Here is a 19,442-nt window from a genome sequence, read left to right as displayed (position 1 = left end):
GTGTGTGTGGTGTGTGTGTGTGTGGTGTGTGTGTAATGTTACCGATAGACTCCTAAACGGAGAGGCTTACGTGCTTGATATTTGGCATAGACATGGCCATTGAGCCTGGGACGAACATGGCCGAACTCAAAATATTTGACGATCCATATTTTTAATTCATATTTACCTCAGCGCACGGAATCAACGGAATCAGAGCAGGTGGGCGCTGATTCGCTCAGAGCGATCACGTGATGACGCTATGAACGCGATGACGCTATGAAAAAAAAAATCGCTATGAAACGCTATGAACGGTATGAACGATATGACGCTATGAAAAAAAAAATCGCTATGACGCTATGAAGCTATGACCGCTATGAACGATATGACGCTATGAAAAAAAAAATCGCTATGACGCTATGAACGCTATGAACGATATGACGCTATGAAGCTATGACTGCTATGAACGATATGACGCTATGAAAAAAAAAATTCGCTATGAAACACTATGAACGCGATGACGCTATGAACGCTATGAACGATATGACGCTATGAAGCTATGACTGCTATGAACGATATGACGCTATGAAAAAAAAAATTCGCTATGAAACACTATGACGCTATGAACGATATGAACGCTATGACACTATGAACGCTATGACGCTATGAAAAAAAAAAATCGCTATGACGCTATGAACGCTATGACGCTATGACGCTATGACGCTATGAAGAAAAAAAAATCGCTCGCTTTACCAAGGGGCTCGCTCTCCCCCCGTTCCCCTACCCTCCCCTTCCCCCTTCCCTCCCCCTCCCCCTACCCTCCCCCGCCCGGCAATGCCGGGTACTTCTGCTAGTACTCTATATAATAATGCCATATCTGAGATGTGACCCAACCAGACCTACTATCTGGGAGGCTGGTGGGGTGGGGTGGGGAGAGGGCAATTCCCTCACCACTGCCTTTTGCCAGCAAGGACAGGGGGGTGGAAGATGTCTTATCAGCTGGACGGCCGATAGTCTTAGCCTTACGACATTACTGAGCTAACAGAGTGTGTAAGAGGCTTCTAAAATGCATCATATCTTTGCGGATCTGTCTTATGGGATAAATGGGCTTGGATTATAATAGTTAGTTTGCTGAGTCGATGTCGAGAATAAGATGTTCAGCATAAGAGTGGCGTATTTGCGAGAATGTCAAGCATGCCTGGATTTGTATAGAAAAGTCATTCCTATATATTGTTGTGATTGCTAATTCTCGGTTTCATGATTAATCAAAAGAATCTTACCTCACGTGACTGCTATCACCTTTTGTGACCTTGGTGAGCAACAGCGACTGGAGCACTTCAGTTTTGATCACGAGCTTTATGATCTGTTTAATCCTCGAGACATTGTTTAGTTTGATTTGAGGCCTCAATTTATTTTTTCAATTTGCCACGTCCTGTTTATCTACACTTTTTTCTGCACTAAATAAATAAAACGAAGGATATGATCTTTTTTAAAATTGTATTTTACTTTATTTTTTGCCACTACAGCGTCCCTGCCTGCTATATAGTGTTTTTTATTTCCTTTGACTTCAACATTGTTTGTATCAAATAACTCCTGTGCTTGTTTAATGGCTCTTTCTGTCCTGTATCGCAGTTATTTGGAGAAAATGTACTCTTATCTCTGTTTATCAGGTAAATTTGCTTTACAGCTGTTTATCTTTCTATTTTGCTCTTGTGATGCTGTTTTAATTTTTAATGTTTAAAAAAAAAAGTGCAACAATTTTTTTTCGTTTAATGGGTTGGCTTTTGGACATGACTAGGATCGCAGGACTGCACAGACTGCGCAACCTCATCATTCCTGATGAGCCAACCTTTGTCCCTTCTGTGGAGTTGGAGGGTGCATCTGCCCAAACTGAGGCTGGGCCGGACCAAGCTAAAAACCTGCTTGACCTCAAGTGAGAACAACTGGGGGTTTTTTTTTTGTTGCCTGTCTATCCATTAACTTTATATCCACTTGCAGAGTAACCGCCCTATGGGTGAACTTGTTCCAAGCATGCAACATGTTCTTCTCACAAATACCTTTATTTGGGTATGTAATCTTTATTTGGGATTTGTGTTCCCAGGTATGTAATCGGGCAACCTGCAAATTAAAAAATGACCCAGGTTATGTGCTTGGAGCAAAAATATGTGTAATACTTGTAATTCAAAACACTGTACTTCACTTGAAAACATGGGGGAAAGGAATACTGAACTGTAAAGGGTACAAGGGTGGGAACTTGTAATAGATGCTCCCACCTAGAGGTGGCGCTACACTGTACACATATACACAGAGAATTTGCATCCTCCTGATCCCTAACCCCCCCCCCCCCCCCCTCCCCCACAATGCCACTTGCAAAGATATAACCACCCCTTTACACAAATGGGGGTCATGCTGATCTCAGGTATGTAATCGGCATGCTGTTCCCAGGTATGTAATCGGGCCGGAACTGTACGAGAAGTAGCGCCACAAACACACCGCGGTCCGTGAATTATAAGAAGGGCCTGTCTATCCACTAAAATAAAATGCAAGTAGTATTATTATGTTTGTTGTTTTACAAACGATGCAGCATTTGCAACACCACAGAAAATGTAAAATGTTAATCACTCGGCCACACGGTCTTTATTTATTTTCCATATCTTTGTGCAATCAGTTGAATGAGCTTTCAATTTTTCTCTTAATCAGTTTTATTGTTTTGCAAATATATATAGGTAAAATGGTATATTTTGCAGAATGAGTCGTGTGTGTGTGTGTGTGTGTGTGTGTGTGTGTGTGTGTGTGTGTGTGTGTGTGTGTGTGTGTGTGTGTGTGTGTGTGTGTGTATATGTATTATATATGTATGTATGTGTGTATGTATGTATATGTAAATACGAGGGGCAGTCAATAAGTAACCTTAAAATATTTTCCTCAACTTGTTTATTGCATGTACATGTGTAACAACTGTTATTTTTCAACATAATCTCCATTGCGTTCAAAGTATTTTTTCCAGCGCTTTACTAAGGCCTGGATTGTTCGAGAAAAAATTTTTTTTGGCTGCTTGTGTAGCCATTCGTACACCGCCTCTTGGACCTCTTCGTCGGATCGGAAAGGGGTTCCACCGAGCGCCTCTTTAAGTGGCCCCAAGATGTGGTAATCCAAAGGGGCGAGGTCTGGCAAGTAGGGTGGATGAGGGAGACACTCAAAATGCAGGTCCTCGATTGTTGTAGCGGGGGCAGTATGGGGCCGAGCATTGTCATGCTGCAGTAAAACACCGGTAGTGAATTGTCCACGACGTTTTGATCCGATTGCTGGTTTCAGATGATTTTTAAGGAGGTCGCAGTAATGCATTGGTGAATGTGGTCCCTCTGGGCATGTAATGCTCTACAAGTGGGCTTTGGCTATCCCAGAAGAGTATCGGCATCACTTTTCCAGCGGAAGGCTGTGTGTGGAATTTTTTAGGCTTCGGTGAAGTTGAATGGCACCACTCTTTGCTTGCTCTCCGTTTCTGGCTGAAAGTAGTGGACCCAGATTTCATCACCAGTCACTATGCGCTGTAAGAAAGCATCGCCTTCTGTTTCGTAATGTCGCAGAAGTTCTTCACATGTGTCCACTCGCCGTTCTTTCAGTTTGGGTGTGAGTTGTCTAGGCACCCACCTTGCAGACACTTTGCGGAACCCCAGCACGTTGTGAATGATATGGTGTGCTGAACCATGGCTAATGTTCAATTCGGAGACCACTTCATCCAGTGTAATGTGACGGTTTTCCCTTGGCACGCGCTCAACGCCTGCAACCATTTCTGGTGTGTCGGCTGTGTGAGGTGCGTCGGCCGGCCCGAGGGAGCAGCGTCTGCCACACTGGACACTCCACTTTTAAACTTCCTGTCCCAGTCATACACCTGCTGCAGCGATGAACATGTGTCACCATATTGCATCTTCTTTCTTCGATGGATTTCACTGGGATTCACACCCTCACTTCCCAAGAAACGGATGACAGAACGTTGCTCCTCCTTGGTGCATGCTTCTAAGGGAGCCGCCATCTTGTAACTGTTCTACTGACATCATACCCTCAATGTTGCCAGATCTAAAACAGACAAAACATGACTCTTACACATCGATATAACATATGTCGTCTACAACTACACCCATTTCATTCTCAAATTTGTATCGCCATTTTAAGGTTACTTATTGACTGGCCCTCATATATGTGAAGTTTTTCACATTTTGTTGTTTTACAGCCGGAATTTAAAATGGATAAAATTGAGTGGTTTTTTTGGCAATGATCTACACATAATACCCCATAATGTCAGTGGAATTTTATTTTTACAAATTTTAAAAAATAATTAAAAGCTGAAATTTACTTCAGTCAGTAAGTATTCAACCCCATTTGCTATGACACTTCAAATTGAGCACAGGTGCATCTAATTTTCTTTGATCATCGAGATGTCTCTACAACTTGAGTAGAGTACACCTGTGGCCAATTCAACTGACTGGACATGATGTAGAAAGGAACATCTTTTATGTAAGCTTGCACAGACAGTTGTCAGTACAGGTCAGAGCAGAAACTCTACCATGATGTCCGAGGAACTGTCAGTAGAATTCCGAGATTGAATTGTGAGGAGGCATAAATCTAGGGAAGGGTATGAAACAATTTCTAGAGTGTTGAAAGTTCCCAAGAGCACAGTGAGCTCCATTATTAGGTAATGGCAATAAAATGGAACAACCCAGACTCTTCCTAGAGCTGGCTGTCCGATCAAACTGAGTAACCGGGAAAGAAAGACCTTGGTTAGGGAGGTGACCAAGAACCCAATGACCATTCTGACAGAACTACAGAGTTCCTTGGCTGAGATGGGAGAACCTGCCGGAAGTACAACAGTCTCTGTAACACTTCACAAATCTAGAGTTTATGGGAGAGTGGCCAGCGGAAGCCACTCGTGAGAAAAAGGCATATGACCTGGAGTTTGCACAAAGGCAGATGAAAGACTGAGAGTGTGAGGCAAAATATTCTGTGGTCTAATGAGACGAAAATTGAACTCTTTGGCATGAATGTGAAGTGTTACATCTGGTGGAAACCAAGCACTGCTCATCGGAAACCAAGCACCAAGCACTGCTCATCGTCCATCTATCACCATTCCTACTGTGAAGCATGGTAGTGGCAGTATCATGTGATGGGGATGGTTTTCAGCGGCAGAGACTGAGAGACCTGTAAGTATAGAGGGAACAATAAATGGAGTAAAGTACAGACAAATCCTTGAAGAACCTGCTTCAGAGTGCAAAAGACCTTTGACTGCAGCGAAGATTTACATTCCAACAGGACAATGACCCCAAGCATACAGCCAAAGAAACACTGGAATGGCTTCAGAACAAGAAGGTGAAAGTTCTTGATTGGCCCAGCCAAAGCACAGACTTCAATCCCATTGAGAATCTGTGAAAAGACTTGAAGATCACTGTTCACTGACGCTCTCCATCCAACTTGACAGAGCTTGAGCAAATCTGCAAAAAAAAGGGAGAAACTCTCCAAATTCCGATGTGCAAAGCTGACACTGACATACCCAGCTGTGTACGTAACATTTCTTAAAGCATCTTCCACACATCATGCATAAAGCAGCTGCACGTGCACGTAAACCATCCCCCACCACTCAATTCAACATTCGTGGTTTTTCTGACGTACTTTGACCTTCGTGGCTCTGTGCTTCATGTATTCATGGGTTTTTTTCGTGGGTGTATTCATGGTTTTTCACTGGATTTTTAATTTTCCCCTATGAATCGCATCACTTTCCAGGAACGTATCCACCGCCAATGTCGGGGACCAACAGTATATGTATATAAAAAAAAACAACCTAAATTGAGATGGACTGGCAGGATAGCCTTGGAGTTATGCACTGCTTGGCTCTGAACTGTCTAGCCTGAGTTCCAATATCAGCCCAACTATAAATTGTGTTTGGTAAGCACGACAACGCATTGTGTGTACAGTACTTTTGATGAGCGTTACATTGAGCATCCTGTGTGCCTGCTTGGTATGCAAGTTCTTGATCAAATAAGGCAGTTACAATAGTCAATGGTGTTCCGTCGCTAATCCTCACGCTTTCCACCTAAAGCAAAGTTGAACTAGAATGGCAGTCGGTAGAGCGCATACCTCTTGCAAGGCTTAACAGTTTACGGTATGTATACATCCCACTGATAGGCCGGGACTGCATCCAGACCTTAAGCAACCTCTAAATTTTGAAGAATCACTTATTAAATTAAAAACTTATCGTATCCAGATCCGGATCCTGATCTTCACCAAAATCGAATCAAGTAGTCCTTGTCACATACCCATCCTGCCCACCAAGTTTCATCTGAATCCGTCCACCACTTTTTTAGATATCCTACTCAGACAAACAGGGGTGAAAACATAACCTCCGTCTACCTTCGCTGGCAGAAGTAAAGATTCTCAAAAGTTCCACCAGGAATGACCAATATCAAATTTAGAGTTAATTTTTTTTTTCTTCCCGTTTTGAGCCATGTGACTCTCTGTCCCCACCCTTTGGGGTGGGGCCAAAAATCATAGGTTCTCACACCTTCCTGCTATGTGGTGATTATCACTACCAAGTTTGTTGAATTTCTGCACATCCTTTGATGGTGAGATAGCGTGGCGGATGGATGGATGGATGGATGGATGGATGGATTGATTGATGGATGGATGGATGGATGGATGGACGGACGGATGGACGGATGGACGGACGGACAGACGGAGCCGATTATAATGAAACCCCTTTTTTTTTTTTTTTTTTTTTTTAAGCATGGGGATAATTTAAAAAAACAACCTGTACAACGGTTCTGTTCTCTCAAGTTTACGGCTCTTGATTGAGTTTGTACATTTGACTGCGTGCGCCAGTGATAAATACACTGATACATTTTTTTAGTCGACAAAGTCGAGGCTCGTGGAGGAACTAAATGCGATGTTGCGTAAATAACATAAACATTTTGGAGACAATGCCCTTGGTTTTATTTATTTATTTGAAGCAAACTCGGTCAACCTTTCTCAGTTTGGTTTACTAAGTTTTTCTTGTGCTAACCATTATTCTTACATGTTTTGATGATATTTCTTCATAGTTCTGCTGTTTTGTTTATAATGATGAGCTTTGTGATAAAACCATATTTGAGGAAGAAAAAAAATCTAATTGATAAGTAAATAAAAACATTTCCAGAGCAGAGTGCTGTGACACGCTGCTTAAATCATCTTCTCTACCGGCTTCTATTATTCCCACTTGCGGGGATGGTTGGGGGAATCTTGGCCCAAGTCTTTCACGAACTGGCTGGACTGACCTGACATTCGATCAAGTAGTCAGGGCAGGAATTTGGAACTTGTTCTTGGTTCCAGAGATACCTCACCTACTCTTCACAAACTATACGATGGGATCTTTAACCCTTGGATGCAGTGATTGGGCCTCGGAGGCCCACAAGGTTGTTGTTTTTTGTTGCAAAAACGATGTTGTACAGTTGTTTTTTGGAATGAGCCTCATTTTCACCGACTTTCATGTTGTTACACAAAATTCAGTGACATAAATAAATAAATAAATGTTAGCTCTTTCACGAGCCTCGATTCAGTATACAAAAAAAAAAAAAAAAAAAAAATTCATTCAGGCTTGTGGGAAAATCTCCATTCTTCACTTATAACCTGAAAATCTGACATGCAGGCCTGGAGCCTTAGAGGCCCCACATAAATGTTGTTGTACTTCTATGTTATATCATTATTTTCTTGATATGAGCCTCATTATATGCTCCTATAACTTGGTTACAAATAATTCAGTGACAAAAATATGAAAATTCCATTCAGGTTAGTGGGAAAATCTTCATTCTTCATTCATAACACTAATGCAGACCTAGGGCATTAGAGGTGCCTCATAATTTTTCTTGTGTTATATTCATGTTATATAATTTTTTTGCTTAGCATCGACTTAGATTGAAAAAGGATATGAAAGAAAAAAAAATCTATAAAAAATATAAAATATAAAAACTGTACACGAATACATTTGTAGGGCCTCCGAGGCCCAATGGCTGCATTGGTGTAGGATTTTTTTTACAGTTGTGGTCATATACATTCGAACTAAAAGGATCAGTGAATCATATTTTGGAGCAAATACTCCTCCATGAGCCTCAACCTTTTAGAGAGAAAAAAGTTGAAAAACCAAGAACAAAAAAAATTTTGCAAAAAAAAAAGAAAAAAAGATTCATTAATTGTATGGGATTCTTCCAACTATAATAGGATCAATGATTCACATTTTCTGAGCAAATACACATCCATGAGCATCGACTTGGATTGAAAAAGGATATGATAAAAAAAAATCTATAAAAAGAAAAACATTACACGAATACATCCGTTGGGCCTCCGAGGCCCAATGGCTGCGTTTATGTAGGATTTTTGACGCCTGCATCTCAGGGTTAACGTCCACAAACGAATGCTGGCGAACAGGAAGCTCGGTTTAACGTCCATCCGAGGGACGGCGCACACACACTTATAATTCGCCCTGTCTGACGTCTGTGGAACGCTGGGATGACAGTTTATAGCTGTGTCGGGATTCTAACACGGTCTACATGGTTTAGAGGTGAGCATACGCAACTCCAGGGCCCAACTCTGCTTAAAGAAAAATAAAAAAAAAGAGTAAGAGTTTTTACCGAACAGTCGGTAATGTGACAACCCTGCACATGCACATTTGTTAATATATGGGATAGCACCGAATAGCATCAAGTTTAAATGCGCAAAATGCATTGGAATGGAAATGTTTGGTTTTCTTTTGAATCGTAATTAAAATGGATTTGTTTCAAGAACCTCGAAGGAAATCAATTTTGCACAATCACAAGTTGGGGTGTTAACAATCTTGAGAATATTTGTTGTCAGTTTTTCCTGCTTATCCAAACTCAGCTGATCAATATTGTTTGTTCTTGCATTTCCTCAGAGAGGCGGATTATCATGGATTTGCCTTCAAAGGCATCTCGTGCTTTGTGAAAGCATACAGGTTGGTCGGTCACCTTGGACTCGATTCGTTTTTGTGTTTTTTTTTTCGTCCTCACGGCTTAATCTTAGCTCTTTCACGAGCCTCGATTCTGTATCCCAAAAAAAAAAAAAAAAAAAATCCTTGGCTCTGTTACTCCATGGGGCCTAAACAGTTTGATCCATGTTGTGCTTGTGGAGAAACATTGACCTCAGTCCTAAATATTTCAGGTCAGGAGTAGCAACCCCTGTGGAGGTGGCAGAGCATATTCTGCAGGCGATGCACAAGGCTCAAGCATACAAACCCCCTCTGTGTGCCATTGTGCAGTCCAGTGAAACGGAAGTACGAAAGGTAAGCCACAACAACCTGATTTATTTAGAGTGGTGTGGCGGAAGGTAATTTTCTGTTTGTGGGGAAGTGAAGTGAAGGGAAGGAAGGGAGGGGGAATTATCCTGTTTGTTCCAGCTAATTATAAAAATTATCTTATTAGCCCCCTACCTGTTTCACTAAGGGGAGAGGGGGAGAAGTGTGGGGCTATAAGTTTGCTCTCCGTCCGGCTGTGGTTTTCCAGACTTTCTTCCCATACCCGTTAACATATTCAACTAAAACTTGGTACATGGCTTTATTATGACAAGTTGCAGAACAAGTTCGAGTTTCAGGGATTTTCGTCAATTTTTCAGTTATGCCCTTTTGGACTTTGAAAATATCACATCAGTAAGGGAAATGTATTGCAAAGCAATTCTCACTCTTGTTTGTCCATGACACTGTAGATCAATGAAGGTTGACTGTATTTATTTGCTTTCTTGCTTGCTGTATTTCACACCTGGTATTCTCAAATTGGCCCACCTGCCCATGCAGTGGTGGGTGTGTGGTGTGTCGGTCATAACGGTTTTTTTTTTTGGTTTTTTTGGTTTTTGATACCGTTTGAGCTTTTGCCATCAGATTTTCAACAAACCCTTGTGAGCATATGGAGAAGAATAATTAATAATGAGGGCATTGAGTCACAATGAGTGCCTCAATGCCTTCAACTCAGTGCCCTCAAAGTGACTCAATGAAATAGGCCTCAATTAGCCCATCCGTCTCTACACAGCGTGAGCCAGCCGTGTTTTGGAATCGCTTCTGGGTTTCTTCATTTATTTACCACTTTAGCTTTTGCCATCAGATTTTCAACAAACTCCTTTTATGACAACATGGAGAACACTAATTAATAAAATGTACTTTTTTGGGGGTTTGTACTTTTCAGTTGTTGTTTTTGTCACGTTCAAAGCAAAAGCAATTGGCCTTTGCATCTTGAGATGCTTTCTAGTATTTAATAATTAATCCTTGTTTTTCTTATGATCACAGCACTTAAATGCAATATGAAATCTACCGACTGTAAATCTGCGATTAAAAATGGATGAGAAGTTGGTTTCTCTTTTTTGCAGATGGCTTCTGCAGCCACACAGCGGTATCAGGCTGGAAAGCCTCTGTCTGTGTTGGATGGTGTGCCGGTCTGCATTAAGGAGCAGTATCAAGTGGTGAGTGTGCCAAGAAAAATCTCTGTGCAGCTTGGGCAACTCATGTGGGGGTAGTGCATGTGTACTATGGTGGTAGCATTTTCATGCCAAGCTAACTTTCTGAGAATGCAGTTATTCCTGAACTAATCCTCAAGGTATGATTCTGTCTCGCTGCAGGCAAGCCTGCGTTTCCAAAGTGTCTTTTTGGTGTTTTACTTGCTGTAAAGATTAAGGCTCATGGAAGAGGTGAATGACGAAGGGGTGATGTTGATGCATTTATGGTACAAGAGGGAGTTGGCATACAAGGCAGGATGAGAAATGCAGAAGGAATGAATACTTTTCGTGACGTACAAACAGGACAAAGTGTCCGTTCTGGGTTTCTTTATTAGTCCCCTACCGGTGTACACCAGAGGGGACTATAGGTTTGCACGCCGTCCCTCCGTCAGTCCGTCACGCAAAGAACAGCTTTCCGGACTTTTTTTCTAAACGCTTAATGCTAATGATTTCAAACTTGGCACATGGTTTCCTCATGATAAGTTACAGATTAAGTTCGAACTTCACGACGTTTCGATCATTTTTGACAAAGTTATGGCACTTTGAACTTTGGGAATTCTGATGATCCTTAACTCAGTGCCATTTTAAGTTTTAATTTCCTTTAAAAAACATTTTCTCTGCAATAATTGGACCGATTCAGATCAAATTTTCACCGTAGGAGGGACTCGGTCTGTAGAATATTTTAATGGTAATTATGACGTCACAGGTCACGTGGTTCGGCCGCCATATTGTTTTTCGTGAAAACACGAAAACCCATTTTTCTCTGCAACGGATGAACAGATCGAGGCCAAACTTTGCAGGCAGGATCGCATACCCATGACGAACAAAAAAGTCACCAGGCATGACGTCATGCGTCACATGGTTTCAGAGTTATGACGTTTTTAAGCATTAACCTTTAAAACAGAGCTCCTCCCTCATTTGTGATCCAATCGAGGGGAAACTTCACAGATCTGTTCAGCATGTCGGTCTACTAAAATGTCCTTTTGTAATTTGCGATAGGTCACGTGGTTTGGCAGATATCGTTAATTAAACGAAAATATTTTAAAAATGGATGTCTTGAATCGCTAGTACCTCAGACCATGAGTTGGTAATTATATAATTCACACAGTGCAATACGTGCAGGCTGCTCCACGGAGCGACCTTGCGGGCTTATCAACGAGGAGAGGCGTGACACACACGTGTCTCAGCATACCTCAGATCAAGTTTGAAAACCAGCATCAACCGTGCATAAATTTGCATATTCAATCATTTTTGACAAAGTTATGGCACTTTGAACTTTGGTAGGGGACATGTATTGCAGCACAATACTCAGAATGCTTGTTTATTTAGTTTTTAGTTTTCTTTATTTATTTCCTGCTGCTTAGTGGTCGAAGCAGCAGGAAAAACTGACAAAAGGGGTAAATGTGGAAGAGTACGGGTGCAGAGGAGAATCTGTGAGAATATAAAAGAGGGGAAAAGAGGGGCAGTAGATTGCAAAGGAGGAGTGGAAAAAAGGGGTTTCCTTTCATTTTATTGGAGTGGAAAGAGCACGATTGGAGAGATTAAGGGAGGAGGTTCTATAGTCGAGAAAAGAGATGCGCAATACACAACTTTTGAAGTGATGTAATCTGCCCCAGAATGCTCGGTGTGAATGTACAGAAACCCCTACAAACAGTGGTGTTCCAGGCACCATGAAGTATGTCGTGTGTGCTGGATAAGCATTGTTACCTGAAATGGCTCGCAAAGCTTCTAACAAAGCCAAAAGCACCTGAGATAAAGGGGTGTGCTTCTGTTTAATGAGAGACTCATATTTTCTCAGCTCGCCGAATGGGCAGCTACCCGTACTGCAAACTCGCGACTATGTGGGCCAGTGCAAGGTCCGAGTGGACGTGAGTGTGTTACACAAACCTCCGACGGACCCCTACCAGTAAATGGACTTTGAACCTTGCGTGAGTGCTGCCTGTGAACATGTCAGGTTTGGTGAGACGGAGTCCAGGAGCAGTTGTGTGTGACTGGGTAGGGTGGGTATGAAGAGCGAGGGGTTGGGAACACAAGATTTGTAAGCAAACACAGAATTGAGGCATTCGGCCTTCTCAGGAGCAGAATCTGCTGTGATGCCATTTTAAGTGAAGGCAGGGACGGAGGGTGAGCATACACCAGAGAACAGACCTAATAAACCACTACCAGCTTTTAGAGGAGGGAGACAAGTTTGAGGTTGGACAGATATTGTTTTCTGGCTCTCATGAGAGTGCGCACACACTTGTTGCAGACTTTATGGAATCATCTGAGATTGCCTTTGGTCGACTTTGCCTTCCAGGAAGAGAATGCAAGTTGCTTCAAAGCAACTGCCTCACCACAGGATTTAGTGTATCGAGGGCAGGAAGAAGGGTAGGACAAGATGGGATGGATCTGTGCACGTGAAAGAGCTTGTTACTGTGGCAGAATTTCCCAGGATGAGTTAATATCAGGAGAAGTAGATATAGGAGACCATTCCTGAAGTGTGATGGCTGCTTGCAGACCCTGCCAGACTCGCTGGTGCTGGGAGGGCGCTGAGAATAGCTGGAGAGATGTTGACCATCACAACCACATGACCAGATGAACCAATTGGAGCAGAGGAAGTGCAGAAGACATTTGCGGAGAAGTTTGTCATCACCAACTCTGGAAAAGAGGATTTGCCATTGAGAGAAATCCGGGTCAGTCAGTTAACAGATTGAGCGAGTCCCATTGAATCACACAAGTTCTTTGCTGATGTGCCATGGTTCATGAGAGTGGTACCAACACGCAGCCAATTGGCATTGCGCCAATTGAAATTGCCACAAAGAGGAAGAGAGAATCGGGATGTGTGGTTAAGATTTGATCCATGGTGTCAGAGAGCTGTAGATGGAGTCTTGACTCTTTGGAGGTACAACACACATACAAACAAGGGTTGGAGGGGAAATCACAGCCAAAAGGACTCTTGGAGGTTGGAAGGTGTAAGATCAGTTGGTACACGAACAGTGAGAAATTGAGCTGTGCTGAGATGGGTGGGGTAAGGGGGAAGCTTTGATGGAAATGTTTGACGAGGGGGAAGCTTTGACTTCCCCCGCATCCCTGCTTTGTTTTTTTATGGCGTAGCCCATAGGGCAAAGCAGTCTAGAACAGTGTATGTATGTATGTATGAATGTATGTATGTATGCCCCCTCAAACGTATACCAATCAGAGCTGAGGATCTGGTCACATGACAGGGTGATGTGATTATGTCTGTCATTACGGCGTACAATGGCTGACTCCACACTCTGGCATTTTAATTCCAATTTCATTCAGGCCGAACATATCGTCGAACCTGTCATATATCACAATCGCCATGCTCTACCCTTACGTTTTTCATTCAGTGTGAAGCACAAACAAACCGATTGTTAAAATGATCATCAAATATTGAAAGCATAGACGTTATGGATTTTCCAACGACATGGTACGTATAGCCCTTGGGCTTCATGCCTCGCCTTCAGGCCGCGTCGGACAAATTAGCCCAGGTTTCTTAATACAGTAGTGTTGCTTTTGTAATCTATATAATAATAGCGTAAGGACTCGACTTTGTTATCCCTTTTACGCCGCACCCAGTGACCCGATGCCCACGGCACTAATGGATTTACGATCTACGAACCGCGCTCTTTGTTTATCACGTACAGCCATACTCGAAAAATCGGAATTAGCCGACGTTGTAGCCCAAAAGCATCCGATTAACTGCCGATACGACGCCATCTTACGATGCCATCGTATTGGCGTCTGCTGGGCGAAGGCGAAGCAAGCCGTCCGCTGATTGGACAGTCGAAGGCGACAGCAAGCCGTCCACTGAGTGGACAATCCCAGAGTGGTGCTATGCCGATTCCTATTACGAATCCATTCATTTTTCAAAAGTATATCGTAGCGTTGTCATTTAAGTAGATTGCAATAAATACGTTGTTCATATACGCACTCTTCATTCTCATCTTTCTTCCTAACTCTTACTCGGACAAGCAAATCCCCTATGCCATCCATAATGGTACACTCTATCCATACACCACATCCTCCCTTCCGTGGATGTTCCACGGGTTTCGGCTAGTAATAATAATAATAGCGTTAATACTAATAATATAGTAAGCTAGCCGAATGCACCCGGCGTTGCCCGGGTTCTTTTTGAATGAATTTACTACGATAATTCAGCTTTAACTCGCGGCCGTAGAAGATTGACTACTATAATTCAGCTCGGCTTTTAATTGCGAAATGGGCCCAGCCCGGCCGAGGCGGCGTCGACCGGCCTCGCCACCTAGTCTATAACCTTCCCGGGGCCCGTCCTGACATTTTTTGTTTCAGAGGTTTCCTCCTATCTTTCACCGTTCAGGAGATTAGCGCGTGCAAACAAACAAAAACTTTCTTTTATATATATAAATATATAGATAAGAAGAATAAGAATATACAGTCACGTGAAAAAGTAAGTACACCCCATGTAAAGTTTTGACTTTTTCAACATATTTCAACATACAGCTATTTGATCTTCATTTCAACAATATTGATAGATAAAGGTGATATAAAATAACAAATATCATGAAACATTTACATTTTGTAGTCCATTGTATAATTTAAATAAACATAAATGCAAATTTTGCATGTGGAAAAAGTAAGTACACCCCTACATTTATCACTACTTCAAATACCTAAAATTAGAATCAGGTGCACCAGCTCAGGTGCAAATGATTAGAACATCGTTAGAGAGGATCTTGGAGGAACCTGTCTTATTTAAACCTCAGACATTTAGTTTGGTTTGCTCTTTGTTCAAGTGTGCGGCGTCACCATGCCTAGATCAAAAGAGCTCTCTCTCTGAGGCCTTCAGAAAGAAGGTTATAGATGCCTACGAGTCTGGGAAGGGATTTAAAAAGATCTCCAAGCAATTTGAAATCAATCATTCAACTGTCCGAAAGATCATCTACAAGTTGAGAAGATTCCAAACAACTGCCAACTTGTTCAGGCCAGGCTGCCCCAGCAAGTTAAGCCTGAAAGGAGACCACAAGATGCTGAAAGAAGTCTCGAAGAACCCCAGAATGTCATCACGTGACCTACAGGTAGCTCTTGCCACTGTTGATGTCAAAGTGCACGAGTCTACCATTAGAAAGAGGCTGCACAAATTTGATCTAAATGGGAGGTGTGCCAGGAGGAAACCTTTGCTGTCCAGAGAGAACATCAGGGCATGACTAAAGTTTGCCAATGAACACCTAGGCAAAGACCAGCACTTCTGGAACAATGTGCTCTGGACAGGTGAGTCAAAGGTAGAGCTATTTGGCCACAGTACCAGAAGACATGTTTGGCAAAAACCAAAGACAGCATTTGACCACAAGAACCTGATACCAACTGTAAAGCATGGTGGTGGAAATATTATGGTTTGGGGCAGCTTTGCTGCATGAGGGCCTGGGCAGCTCACCATCGTAGAATCCACGATGAATTCTTCATTGTACCAGAGGGTGCTTGAGGATAATGTGAGGCCATCTGTCGGAAAGTTGAAGCTCAACCGAAGGTGGACCTTGCAACATGACAATGACCCTAAACATACCAGTAAATCCACCAAGGAATGGCTGAAAAGAAAGAAATGGAGGGTTCTGGAATGGCCAAGTCAAAGCCCGGATCTAAATCCCATTGAGATGTTGTGGGGGGATTTGAAACGAGCTGTGCATGCAAGAAACCCCTCAAACATCGCACAGCTGAAAGAATTCTGCATGGAGGAGTGGGCAAAAATTTCTCCCATTTGATGTCAGAGACTCGTAGACAGTTATAAGAAACGCCTACTTGAGGTTGTTTCTGCCAAAGGGGGCAAAACCACCTATTAGAGCCAAGGGTGTACTTACTTTTTCCACATGTGAAATTTGCATTTGTTTATTTAAATTATACAATGGACTACAAAATGTAAATGTTTCATGATATTTGTTATAGTATTTCACCTTTCTATATCAATATTGTTGAAATGAAGATCAAATAGCTGTATGTTGAAATATGTTGAAAAAGTCAAAACTTTACATGGGGTGTACTTACTTTTTCACGTGACTGTAGATAGAAGAAGAAGAAGAAGAAGACTAGCTGAATGCACCCGGCGTTGCCTGGGTTCTTTTTGAATGAATTTAATCTTCTGTACATAGGTCTGACGCGAGCCCAGTATCAGTTAGTGCTCAACGATTCCTTGTTCTTTCTTCTGTCGGGCCCCGTGAGAGAGAATTTTGAAAGCATGTGTTGCAATCAGTCAGATATTCCTATTAAGTGCGGAAGTTGTACTTCAAGAGAATTTTGAAAGAAGAAGAAGATTTATTGCGAAATGGGCCCAGCCCGGCCGAGGCGGCCTTAACCGGCCTCGCCACCTAGCCTATAACCTTCACGGGGCCCGTCCTGGCATTTTTTGTTTCGGAGGTTTCCTCCTATCTTTCACCGTTCAGGAGATTAGCACGTGCAGACAAACAAACAAACAAAACAAAAACTTTCTTTTATATATATAGAAGAAGATAGATATAATCGTAACGCTGTCGATTGTGTTATCCCTTTGTCGTTATTGAAAAGTTTCTAGATTGAAGCGGTGTATGGTTCATGAATCGATAAGCGGTGCATGGTATAAATAACGCGGAAGTATGGAATTAGCCTCGGTTTTTTTTTCAGTAATATCATTTTCAAAGTAATGATGATGTATCGTTAAGGCCAGAAAAAAAAAATGAGTTGGTGATCGTCCCCGCCCGACCCTACGAAACACACCCGACCCGAAACTTTTTTTATTTTTTATTTTGAAAAAAATCATTCAAAAACGATCTTTTCACAGTCAAATTTGGCGCCGTTCTGCACCGCATGCGCAGTGCGTGCTGAGCAGAGCGTCGCAAGTGCCTCAGGCTCAGGCAACTTCACCCATTTTACGTTCGCCATTCATGGCGGCTATTGTGTGAGATTTTTCCCGCTGAAATCTGTATCGATTCGTGATAGAATCGGCTTGAAATGGCTATTGTGATCGCATCAAAAGCCCGTGAGGGCTCTTCCAAGACGGTGAAGGACTGGTTTGCGTGCAATATCGAGTTGGATGTTACAATCTCGGACTTCTATGCAGAGTTCTCAGACGGCAAGTATGATGGGGATAGGGAGCCATTGCCTGACGATACACGCGGTACTTTTGTCAAAGTATTCGCCGGCCCCAGTAAAACTGACATGACTGAAGTTTCACCAGCTTGCAAAGTTTCTGATGTGACAAAGACTCTTGGCTCATTTCTCAAATTTGTGTTGGCTGCAGACACGGCCACGGATCACAGGATGGAACCCGATAGTCGACCAACTGTTTTTAGTGTCCTCATGAATGCTGCCCGTGATGATGCTTTTTGTACTTGCCTGCCACCTATATTCCCGCTCACTCAGCTGCCACAGAAGAACAAGTTGAACATTTTGAGGAGAAAGGAGTCTTTATTTCATATTTTTCCATGTCAACAAAACTCAATGGAAAGTAGGAAAAAAAAAACCAAAAAAAAAAAAAAAAACCTCCCTCCCTACCCGAACTTTTGAGAAAAAAGGACGATCACCAACTCATTTTTTTAATCTTGCCTAATATTATAGTAAATCTAATTGTAACACTAATTCCTTCGTAGTGACTGCAACGTTACTGGAGGTTAAAATATATCATCTTCCATATATTAAAGTAGCGGCAGTTTTGTGTCCGGCCGTCACGCTACGTCATTACGTCTATGACGTAGTTAGAACGGCTCACTCCACCTGGCTCACTCCACCTGGAGGCTGGTTGTGTGACAAGGACGAAATGATTCGATTTTGATGAAGATCCAGAAAAGAGAACTTTTTAAGTGATTCTTCATCATTGAGTGATTGGACCAAAAACTATATATAGCACAATATCTCAAAAGGTTATGGATGTATTCGGACGAAACTTGGTGGAAAGGTTGGGTGTGTGACAAGGAAGAACTGATTCAATTTTGGTAAAGATCTGAAATCGGATCCACCTCTGAGAATATATTTTAATTTCTAAGTGATTCTTCACAACTGAGGATGGGGCCAAAAATGGCATACAGTATAGCACGATATCATAAAAAGTTGTGGATGGATTATGACAAACGTGATGGATGGATGGGTTGGTTAGATGACAAGAACAAGTTCATTATATTTTGGTTCAGGTCAGCAGATCCGGCCTATCAGTGGGATACAAAACGTAAATTGTTCAGCCTGGCGGAGGTATGCGCTCTACTGACTGACGTTCTTGTTATCTGTTATTCCTGCCTGTATTTATTGTCTGTTGTAAATATTGTAGTCTTCCAGAAATTTGTACTTTTTGCTCTATTGAAGTGCTTATTTATTCGTATTATTTATTTATCTTTTCAATAACACATCTACCCAGTGAGATTATTTTAACAACTTGATAACAGGAAGTCAAAATACAATATACCAACATTTGGTTTGGCAGATGCCATACCATCATCGTGCAGGGACTGTGTTCTTGGGTGATGAAGAGGAAAATAAAAGCGAGGCAACGTTGGTGGTTCGACTGCGTGCGGCTGGCGCAGTAATCATTGGCGTGTCGAATATGCATGAGCTGGGGCTTGGTATCACTGGCTGCAATCCAAACAGGTACTTTTTCCTGTGATGCATTTGATGTTTCACTTATATATTTTAAAGCAGCTTGTACAAGTTCAAGAGGTCGAACCTCTTCCAGTGGTTGCCGAGTGATAACGTGGATGAAAGCATCATTTGATGATCCTTATGGAGCGACACGGTGAGACTGTGAAACTTACCAGGATTGAAAGACGTTCCATCTTTCAGAACAGCATCGAAGAGGTTGTTTGTCTGTGAGGAACAGGATTGGCCTTCCGGCACTTGAGCCTCCACTGGAAAACGAGAGCAGAACATCTCATTAATCGCAATGCATGCTTTCGGACTTATTTTGACTGAAGGAAGTCAGAAAGCTAGGTATGAAGCTAGCCTTGTATACCGCAGAC

General features: G+C 42.2%; 1 protein-coding gene across 1 annotated transcript in view; it reads left to right on the top strand.

Annotated features, from left to right (window-relative positions):
• LOC137439742 (uncharacterized) overlaps window positions 1-19,442 on the top strand; it is a 94,595-nt gene that overhangs the window by 35,992 nt on the left and 39,161 nt on the right. The window contains exons 3-8 of the mRNA XM_068135796.2: window positions 1,609-1,646; window positions 1,775-1,909; window positions 8,906-8,965; window positions 9,172-9,292; window positions 10,366-10,458; window positions 18,911-19,074. Of these exons, the coding sequence (XP_067991897.2) occupies window positions 1,609-1,646; window positions 1,775-1,909; window positions 8,906-8,965; window positions 9,172-9,292; window positions 10,366-10,458; window positions 18,911-19,074 (611 nt within the window). The remainder of the gene's footprint in view (window positions 1-1,608; window positions 1,647-1,774; window positions 1,910-8,905; window positions 8,966-9,171; window positions 9,293-10,365; window positions 10,459-18,910; window positions 19,075-19,442) is intronic.

The sequence above is a fragment of the Myxine glutinosa genome, chromosome 14, assembly GCF_964187855.1.
Source record: "Myxine glutinosa chromosome 14, kmMyxGlut1.1, whole genome shotgun sequence".
Taxonomy (NCBI): domain Eukaryota; kingdom Metazoa; phylum Chordata; class Myxini; order Myxiniformes; family Myxinidae; genus Myxine; species Myxine glutinosa.
Note: the sequence above shows the minus strand (reverse complement) of the source record. Positions and strands in the feature narration are given on the sequence as shown.